Source organism: Tachysurus vachellii, chromosome 1 (genome assembly GCF_030014155.1).
Source record: "Tachysurus vachellii isolate PV-2020 chromosome 1, HZAU_Pvac_v1, whole genome shotgun sequence".
Lineage (NCBI taxonomy): Eukaryota > Metazoa > Chordata > Actinopteri > Siluriformes > Bagridae > Tachysurus > Tachysurus vachellii.
Window position 1 is genome coordinate 15,433,878 of NC_083460.1, and position 10,328 is coordinate 15,444,205.

The following is a 10,328-nucleotide window of genomic DNA, read 5'->3' on the forward strand; positions in this document are numbered from 1 at the left end:
AATTGTAGATTGTCAAGATGCACAAAAACCGCATAGAAGCCGCGACGCCCGCAGCAGCCAGCAGAGGGCGACATATCCACACAGTGATATCAGCCATGTAAAAAAAATTCAGCATGATGGAATCCTCCAGGCTGATTTACCTGCATTGCTTATACACAGCCTCTTTCTTCCCCTATATAACTATATATACATATGGACACGGATATTTATTATTTTAATTTATTATTAATTTATTAGGTGTGTAAAGCAAGGTTCATAACTTCTGAATGAATGAATCATAAGTGCATGATCAGGTACTGCAGGGCTGCAGTGTATACAGTAGGAGGCGCAAGGATTTTTATAGACCGTCTAGTATGCAGTAGTCGTGGCCGAGTGGTTAAGGCGATGGACTAGAAATCCATTGGGGTCTCCCCGCGCAGGTTCGAATCCTGCCGACTACGAGTTAATTTAACTTATGTTGAAAATTAACAATGAGGTTACTGTACTGAATTTTCTTTTCTGAACCGGTAGCAAAAATGTTATTTTATTATTTTATTTTATGAATAATATCATCAGCCATCAAATCTAAAATGTTAATATGAATCTCATGTACTGATTTAAAATAAATAAATAAATAAAAGGTTGACCCTAAGAGATCATTCAAACTGAGCTAAAGAAAAATAATAATAATTCCAAGGAAATTAATTAACAACTAAATTTATTCATATAGTGTAGTAATGAGCTAGCAACTTGCTAACTAGCCTGCTATTAGCTAGCTAACTTGTTCACCACTTTCCTTTGTAGTAATGAGCTAGCAACTTGACATGCTAACTAGCCTGCTATTAGCTAGCTAACTTTTTCACCACTTTCCTTTTAAACATCAGAATCCACTTCTATTAGAAGAGCCAGTACATGTGCAGCAGACAGCTATGGTGCTACTGTAGGCTTGTATTTTAAGCATTTTTAATTGATGATTCATTAATAGATAAAATAGTTAAACCCATCAATCCTGGTGTACAAACTCTGTCATTATTGAGAGACATTGCTCAGTTAACCTTACATTTCTCATGGTTAAATGTAGACCTTTTTATCTGCCAAGGGAGTTCACCTCCACTATTGTTACCGCAGTATATGTTTGCCCGGATTTTAACGCCAAGCTCGCCATGTACAAACTTTATGCAGCCATGAGCAAACAACAGACTGCTCACACGGAGGTGGTTTTAATCATTAAAACTTAAAGACAGTGCTCCCTAAATTTCACCAGCACGTTTCCTGCAATACAAGAGAGAAAACAAAACTCATTACTATGTTTACACAATCATCACTGGAGCCTACACCATGACCCTCTCCTTCACCTTAGACAGTCAGACCCCCTTTCTTTGTTTCTCACCTTGATGATCAACGTGTGGCCAGTGGGGGCAGAATGTGTACATCAAGACAGGTTTCAACATACTGACATGTATTTGTTTGCCTCTCAGGCTACTTCTGGCTCTCACATGGACATTGATATTTACACTTCCTCTGTGCTGGATTATATCAACACCACCATTGACAGTGTTACAACCCAGAAACAGATCACCACGTACCCAAATCAGAAGCCATGGATGAAAAAGGATGTAAAGCTCCTGCTCCAGGCCCGTAACACTGCCTTCAGATCAGGTGATGCACAGGCCTAAAGCACATCCAGAGCAAACCCGAGGAGGGGCATCAAAAAGGCCAAGTACTGCTATAAGCTAAAGGTAGAGGGATGCTTCTCCAACTCCGAACCAGGACTCATGTAGCAGGGCATCCAGGCCTTCACCTACTATAAGCCCAGCAACTTCCCCCATCAACCACAGACATCTCACTCCTGAACTAGCTAAATTACTTTTATGCTCGCTTCAATATTAACAACAGAGAGACGGCCACTATAACCAGACCCTCTGAAACCCTCCAGCCTGTCACACACCACCTCTGACGTCTATGCAGCACAGGGCAGAATCAACTCACGCAAGGCTGCCAGACCAGATGGCTGTCTCTTTACTGAACTCGGCGTCCTGGTGACCACCCACCTCTGTATATTATGTCGATAGCATCTGTATATTTGTCTATATAACACCCTGTATATCATGTCTATAGCACCCAACCTGTATATCTTGTCCATAGCATATTCATCTGCTATTTCACATTGCCAGAACAAGGAAACGCACCAATAAGGGTGCATCACTGTGCCCCATGTGAACATTTTTTAGTAGCGGAGAAGCGGACAGGACAGTTTCCTCAAATTTTCAGCTGGAAATTACTCATAAACATTAATTAGAATAAGGTCTAATGCAAGGAGTGGATCATTTTATCAGAAATGCATGTGCATGTTTTTTTTCATTTCCCACTCCCTTTTGCAATGCATGATTTGCAATGTCTCCCTTTTGCAATGCATGATTTGTGCATGTGTGTGCATGTCCGTGAGGTTTTTCTAGATGTAGAAATTTTACCGGAACTTGGCAACCCTTGGCAAAGCTGCATTATTGTGCCACAGAATGAGATGAATTCAATACAAAAACCCACCAGAAATGGTCAAAAACCATTTATTTTTTATTGAATACCAACTTTAGTTTACATAGTTTAGTTTTTAATGGTATGGTCCTTAGGTCCTATATGATTTTCTGTTAATCAATTACCAGTAAACATACATTTGGCAGGTTAAAGTCATAAAATATATCATTAGTTAGGAGCAAATGTTAAAAAAAAATGCACTGGTATAAAAAAGCTCACTAAACATTTCATTATATAAGCAAACAGATGCTGGAAGATGTCAGATTTCTTTGTCTAGATATTTCCTTCAGGTGCTCATAGTGCACTGGATAAACTGTAAGCAAGAAATAGAAACATTATGAATAAAAATCAAGTAAACTGCATTTTTTTTTGGTAGTTTAACATTTTAATTTAATATCTTGTACAGTTCTGTCATACGTACGTCGTCATATTGAAACGAAGCCGTTAAGTTTTGTGCCTGGTCCCTCCTGCGGAAAATATCTGAACAAGATGTAATGTGTCAGTGAGTAAACACAATAAAAATGTATTATGTATAAAAGTGTCAACTGGACAGAAACGCTGTTAAAAGAACATAGAAATTGTTCAATGTACCTGTCAGGGTCCTCAGTTTGACACAGCAAGCGACATAATCATCAAAGGTGATCTTTCCTTGAGTGCTGTACCGCTTGATGATGCAGTTCATAGCTTGAGGACTCAGCCTATAGCCTGCAGAGAAAAATAAATAGTACAATATTGCAGAAATATATCTTCAAAATTATAATGGAATGTTAAGGTAAATGTCTTTTACCCATAGAGCAAATGGCTTGGTTCATTTCCTGTGGGTCGACTGTCCCGCTCCTGTCTCGGTCAATGGACATGAAGTGCTGCTTCCAGCCATTAAGCACCGCCCATAGCTCCTTAAACTCATTAAAACCCATGTTACCTGACATGTCACGCTAATAAAATGAAGCTAGTTAAGGTTTTTAATGTTTAGCAATCTGGAAAATTGTGGTATTGGTTGTATTTTGTAGCTTTATTGATCTTCCACTTTCATATTAAGGTAATACCCCAATTATATTTTATAGGCTATTTCAAAAAACTGGTAGATGAATCCGTTACTGAATGTAAATGGAACTTCAATACAAGAAGAACATTGGATATATAAATTATTATTGATTGAATAATATAAATCGAATCATTTCATCAAGGACTTGGTCCGTGGCCCGGATTGGCACACAATCACCATTTTTCTGGTTCTTTCTGGTGAGCTCTAAACAAATAATGAAATGATTGATACGACACCTTATAGAACGTTTAATGAAAGTTTAAAAGATGATAGATCCTTCTTTGTTGAATAAGTTTATTATACGTCCTAGTATGATGGCTGTAAAGGATACGTCAAGCATGCCGATCATCAGCCTGCAGGTCTCCAAGTTGAAAGCTGTGAAAAGGATGAAATAGTTAAAAAAAACTACACATTTTTTTCCTCAGCAACCACTTTTCCTATAACCGTATGACCCGAGAATTAAACAGTCTTACGTTTGTATCCTCCAGAGAAGTTTGCTTGGGTTAAACAGGTCTGGAGCTCCTCAGAGGATATCTGTCCATCCTGTAACAAAATAAATCCTGGTTCAATGTTTAAATACGCATTGGTGTAAATAGTTTTTTATTTATTCTGTCCTATGACTACACTTGTTCTGCGATAACTTTTTTAAGATGTATTAATAACTAAATGGATTAAAGAGACATGAAAGCTACCTGGCCAGCAACGGCAGTGAAGTATCCAAAGAGAGGATCCTGCTGCTGGCCGGGGAATCCTCCAGGAAACTATACAACACAAGACACACAAATCTTTTCAATATTCCAGCAGCGCTTGAACTTCAATGATGTATTACATGAAATAAATATAATTGTTAATATGTTACATGAATACAAGATTGTTATAGTACTGTGTATATACATATGTAAATAGTTTAAACTACTATTACTAGTTGGACGTCCTCAACAAACAGGTGTCAAGTCAAGTCAAGAAGCTTTTATTGTCATTACAACCATATATAGCTGTTGCAGTACACAGTGAAATGAGACAACGTTTCTCCAGGATCGTGGTGCTACATAAAACAAAGACAGGGCTAAGGACTAAGTAACAGTAAGTTAGTCTTAGATACATAAAGTGCAACTGTGCAACCTGGTGCAAACAGTGCAGGACAAGACAGACAAGACAGTGCAGAACAAAAGACAATACAAAAAAGACAAAAAAGACAATACACAAAAGACAATAAACAGAAACAGCGCTGACCAGTGTAAATACTGTATGTTCAACAATATTGCGTGCAGTAATACTATAATGAACAGTGTTATTGTTATTGGAAGTGTGTGTATTTGTTGTAGGTCTGTGCAGTCCATATAGTTAAGCTCAAATACATTGTCTATCTTTACAGCGACTGTCCATTTTATTAGGAACACCAGTACCCCTGCACATTCATGCAATGTTCCATTCAATCAACGATCATGTGGCAGCACTGAAATGCATAAAACCAGACCGATACAGGTCAAGAGTTTCATGTTGTGTTCACGTTAATTATACAAATGGAAGAAAATGTGAACTTGAGCTAAAATGAAGGCTATGGTAAGGAAAACAACCACTTTTGTACAACATGAGCAGAATAACAGGTCAGGCTACAGTATGCAGACTTGTCTGAGCTAGACAGGTAAACAATGGAAAACCATTACCTGGTATATTTTACTGCCTGACTAACGTATACTGTAAACTTCAGTATTTATTAATCACATTTAGCCAATCACAGTGACTTGTAGGTTACTACTAATTAATCCCAGCTTAATTACATATGAGTTACATACTAGCTCAGGTACACAACCTACATAACTAAATCTTTTCCAATATATGTAAGAATATATATCTTTTCTTGAAATCTTTTCTAATATCAGGATGTAATGATACATATTAGATTCTTTGGGGATTTAAATGGACACCTGAAATCTGGACAACACCCTATCAGACTATCAACAAACTATGGATAGGTTTGTGGTCTAATTTGTGTAGTTCATCGTCTACTGCTTTTGTTTCTCTTTTTCTCCCTTTTTCTCTCTTTTATAAACAAAAACAAATCCTGTTTCAGTGTCTTTTCAGCTCTGCTACAATGTAGAGGAGAAACCGGAAGTGCTCTAGTGCTTTGATGTAACAGATCAAATACATTAAAAAGCTGTCTTTATCAATACTAACGAGGATACATCTATATCTATATAGACCTAATAAAGTTATTTCACTCGATCTAATCAAATCATTCAATATCTAATACGTTTATTTACAGATCGTTGCTTTTTATTTAATAAGATAATAAGTAATGAATAAATCTGTACTTCTTACCGCTCCTGGATATCCTCCAGCTGGAGCACCATAACCTGGGAAATTCATGTTGTATGTAGATTGTTTAGTTATATAGCTTTAGAATGTGAATTCAAAGCCTAGTAAAAAGAGCAAATTTAATTTGTTTGTTAAACCACGCCCTTTTCCGTATAGGGTGTATTTCTGAGCGTGTATTCGTCCCGCCTTGAGCGCGGTGATTGGTCTAATTAAGTCCAACCTCCAGCGATATTATTGGCTACAAGCTACAAAACCAGTAAATTTAAAAATGTAAATTAATATGAATTTAAGATTGAAGAAATCGTCAAGGTGGCTTCGTGAAGCTTAAGTGAGACATGATTCCTGATATTAATGATATACATTGTTAAGGATTTTTATTTATTCATTATTATTATTTTTTTTTACAAACTCAATTTCTAAATTTTATTATTAATATATAAGCTTTTTATTCAATTAGTTTTGATTGATTTCGGTTTTGTATATTGTGATATTGTGTAATGTGTTATTTCAAATATTTGAAAATTCTTAAACCTTTTTTTTATTTCATAAAAGTCCCTAAAAAAAAAGTCCCAGCTTCTCAGTGTGGGGTGTCTCTCGCTTGCAGACCCCACTGTGTGTGTGTGTGTGTGTGTGTGTGTGTGTGCGCGCGCGTGTGTCAGGAGCTTCCGGCTTGCTCATTAGGGATAGGGATAGATATACTGTATAGTATTTTAAATTTTAAATAAATATTTTAAAATAAAAATAAAATTGTAATCTTTAATTAAATTATATATAATCATGTATTTATTTTCTTCTTGTTTTTCTTCTTCTTCTTCTTCTTCTTCTTCTTATTATTATTATTATTATTATTATTATTATTATTATTATTATTATTATTATTATTATAATTTTATTCCATAAAAGTGTTCCTAAAAGAATCCCAGCTTTGTGTGTGTGTGTGTGTGTGTGTGTGTGTGTGTGTGTGTGTGTGTGTGTGGGTGGGTGTGGGTGTTTGTGTGTGTGTGTGAGTGTGGGTTTGGGGGGACTGGGGGATTAGAAACACAGCTTACTGATGCTGGTGAGGTGTAGTGCGAGGTAGACAAGGTTCTTTCCAGATGTTAGTTCTCTTCTTTGAGGTGTTGTTCTTGTGCAATCATCAGAAGTCCACATACAATCAACCATATTGCGTATTTTGGATTGTTTGGTGTCATCACCTCCTGCTGGAAACAAACCTCATTTGTAACTTCCTGGCAGAGGCAGGTAGAGGTCTGCATGGTAATTGATGGAGTCCATAATGCTATGTATTTTTACAAGGTTCCAAGAGCCTTGAAGGAAAACCAGCCCAGCATCATCACAGATCCTCCACCATCCTTGTTTTTACACCAAACCCACCTTGGGTGCCAAAATGCTCTGTGTCTCATTTAACCAGAGAACCCAGTTCCAAGTGAGTTTGTGGTGTTTTGATGACAGAAAATTCTCTCTTTTGGCATTCTTCTAGCCATCCAGATGTCTAATTGGACATGTGGAGACTTAGCGCTTAACATTCTGCCATCTTTGTTATTCGCAAATCTACATTTATGATCCTTGGAGAAATCTCATGAACCTCATCACCATATCTGGGAAAAATGCCCTTGTGCCCTATTTCAGTCAGGATTAATAAATATTTCATATCCATTAACAGTGACTTTTGACTCATTTAATGTTGATGAATGTGTTCACTCATATAAATAGCCCAATAAAACAGGACAACAGGTGATTTCTGGGAATCGAGATTCAGGTTTATTCAAGTTAAAGTTTAGATTTCTTTCATATTTTCAGTGACACTTTTAATCCATATGTACCACGTTTGCGAATATATCAGTATTTGACATTATACATGTTTAAGGTGGAGGATTGGGAGACATATGACCTCACGTCCTATCTGAACGGGATAGTGAATAACGTGGGAGGTTCTGAGATCGAAGTCACCCAGCAATTGGATGTGACCGACTCGCAGTGGACGGAGCTGTTGATGATCACTAATAGATCCAAGTGCACAGAGATGCATCAAGAGCACTGTTGTCTCGCAGAGAGACAGTGTATCTGCTGTCAGAGTTTGAGAAGACATCATGGAAGATTTGAGTATGATTCATGTAAGGAGCAACAGAAGGAGGACAGCCACGTTCCGCGGATGCAAGAATATCCGGGTGTGTGTTATTACACAGGTAAGGCATGAAAATAATCTATAGACATGTTTCAAGTACAGGATACAAATGGTGTCCAAATCATAAACCTATTCATTTTTCATTCACTTTTCTCATAGTTTTATATTTAATTTGATTTAATTATTTGACACTATAGTTTTGGTGTATGATCTATTTATTGTTGATCCTGGTGTTTATGGTATATTTATAGCATTCTCAGTGAACACGTTTTATGTTTTGTCTTGTTTTTCGTTTCTATTCAATTCTAAATTTCATGATTTGCTCTGCTCACCATCATGAGCAGAAAACAAGCAGTGCTGTGCCATACACGATCTCAGCATGGTCGCTGGCACACACAGGATTACATCATCCTGCAACCAAGCAGCCCTCCGTCCTCTTCATCCTGCATCATCTGTTAATCTTTACTTCTTAGATGCGTCTTAACCTAGTTGTTACAGTGCAGAAGGGGGGTAGACTGTATACAAAAAGAACACTTTTATTTATCATTTACAAAATTAATTGAGCACAATATATGATATAATATAATAAACTCAAATACATTTGTAAATGCACAGTTTACAGAACGTCATTTTTTTCAAGTATCCAGAAACCGTTGCAGAAAAGTGTATCATGCCAATTTATGGCAACATCACTGTAGAATAAACTTGTAAATATGGAGTTTACATCATTTGTACTTTTCTTCAAATATATAAGAACTTAAAGCAAGAGAGACAATTTTGAATATTCAAATCAGTTGCTTCCAAAGATTAGAATTTATGTAAATGCTGGTTTATGTAATTTTTTTTTGTCAGTCAAAAAAAGCATTTCACTACACGTACAATATACAATATACTTTAAAATCAGCTAGCTTCAGCTCACATGTACATAGAGTTCATTCATTTTCCTGGTGTATGTTTTCCTCCAGGAGGCAGCGAGCTCCCTCATGCATACCTTCAGAACGAGACTGACTCCTGCTTGAGCGATTCTGAAAGTGATCTTGGAGAAATGTGCCACCAGCCGGATGTCCACGACGTCCACAATGTCCAGATGGATCCATGTTTCCAGACCTGTGATGGTAGAGAACATAACCCTGAAATTTCTCATCCTCAAACCAGTGGAAGAATGAATGAAGAGCCAGAACCGAGCAAAGACAATTTATGTCCCTGCAGGACCGTACATTCAAGATGGAGTAGCGGCCAATGGCCATCTTTACCTCCTCCATGTTGTAATGGTGTGTTTCAGTCTCAATATTGTATTTAAACATTACTTCCTCTTTAAGTGGTACCTGAGCCACTGTTTAGAAAGTTCGGAAAGAAACTTTATACAAAATGGTTGTACAATTATGCTGTAAAATGTGTTGTGTTAAATATTACTAATTATTCATCTTTTACCTGACGTACAATACAGTTATTTGCACTACCATGCATGCTTACACTTTATGTACATTACTGATCTGTCATATATTCTGTACTCGTATTTAATACTTGCACTGTCTGTATTGTCTCACATTGTCTGTACTGTCTCGTATAGTCTGTTTTGTCTTGTATAGACCAAGCTAAATGTATAGTGTTATTTATGTCTGTATTTTGAGAGTCACCAACAGCTGGAATCAAATTCCTTGTGTTTGTGAACACACTTGACCAATAAACCGGATTCTGATTCTGATTCTGATTCTAACGTTCCTGCCTTTGCGTTTGATGGTAAATCTTTCTTTGCTGTTTAGTGAGAAACTCATTGGTGATTGGAGTTGAAGTGGATGTTCTAGAAGAGGTGGTTTACGAGGACACAGAAATACTTCAAACACAAACCATGTGAGTCAATGAATTCAATTTTCAAATCTATCTATCTAAATGTAAAAGATTGACGAGTCTTTTAGATTTTCATGAGTTTTTTGAGCCATTTTAAAGAAAAATAGCAGAAGTGAAAAACACCACTGCAGCTGAAGTGGGCCTATTTCTGCAATGAACCATTAATTGTAAAGATCTTTACAAGAATGTACAAAACATCACCGTCTTGATGCTCGAATTCTGCTCGTGTTTATGTTCACGTTGTAGGTTTGACGGATGCCTGGAGGATCATATGATGAACTCCACCTCATGTCATTGTGACCAGTTGTTTTTCATGTGACTGGATCAAATTACATTATTATTATTATTATTTCTTAAATTATTGTCCATTATCACATTACCATATAATGTTATTACTAATTGCAGGCTTATTATTTACATTTCCGTTATCATTTTTTTTAAATACAACTGAGCAATTGAGGGTTAAGGGCCTTGCACAGGGGC

The 10,328-nt window shown here is 36.8% G+C and overlaps 2 protein-coding genes and 1 non-coding gene across 3 annotated transcripts; 2 read left to right on the top strand and 1 right to left on the bottom strand.

The window, feature by feature from the left end:
- Positions 1-358: 358 nt before the first annotated feature.
- Positions 359-440, top strand: trnas-aga (transfer RNA serine (anticodon AGA)). The gene has a single exon. It is a non-coding gene; the product is annotated as a tRNA-Ser (tRNA).
- A 2,092-nt stretch (positions 441-2,532) lies between these two features.
- On the bottom strand, positions 2,533-6,035 carry sri (sorcin). The gene is made up of 8 exons (XM_060860438.1): positions 5,879-6,035; positions 4,249-4,317; positions 4,030-4,099; positions 3,888-3,931; positions 3,299-3,446; positions 3,103-3,216; positions 2,933-2,991; positions 2,533-2,824 (listed from the first exon to the last, which is right to left on the bottom strand). Exons 1-8 carry the CDS (start codon positions 5,924-5,926, stop codon positions 2,798-2,800), a joined length of 579 nt encoding a protein of 192 aa, XP_060716421.1. The 5' UTR covers positions 5,927-6,035; the 3' UTR covers positions 2,533-2,797.
- Positions 6,036-7,883: 1,848 nt separating this feature from the next.
- LOC132848464 (uncharacterized) lies at positions 7,884-10,191 on the top strand. Its single transcript, XM_060874189.1, has 4 exons — positions 7,884-8,058; positions 8,963-9,268; positions 9,761-9,848; positions 10,092-10,191. Exons 1-4 carry the CDS (start codon positions 7,896-7,898, stop codon positions 10,162-10,164), a joined length of 630 nt encoding a protein of 209 aa, XP_060730172.1. The 5' UTR covers positions 7,884-7,895; the 3' UTR covers positions 10,165-10,191.
- The last annotated feature ends 137 nt before the right edge of the window (positions 10,192-10,328 follow it).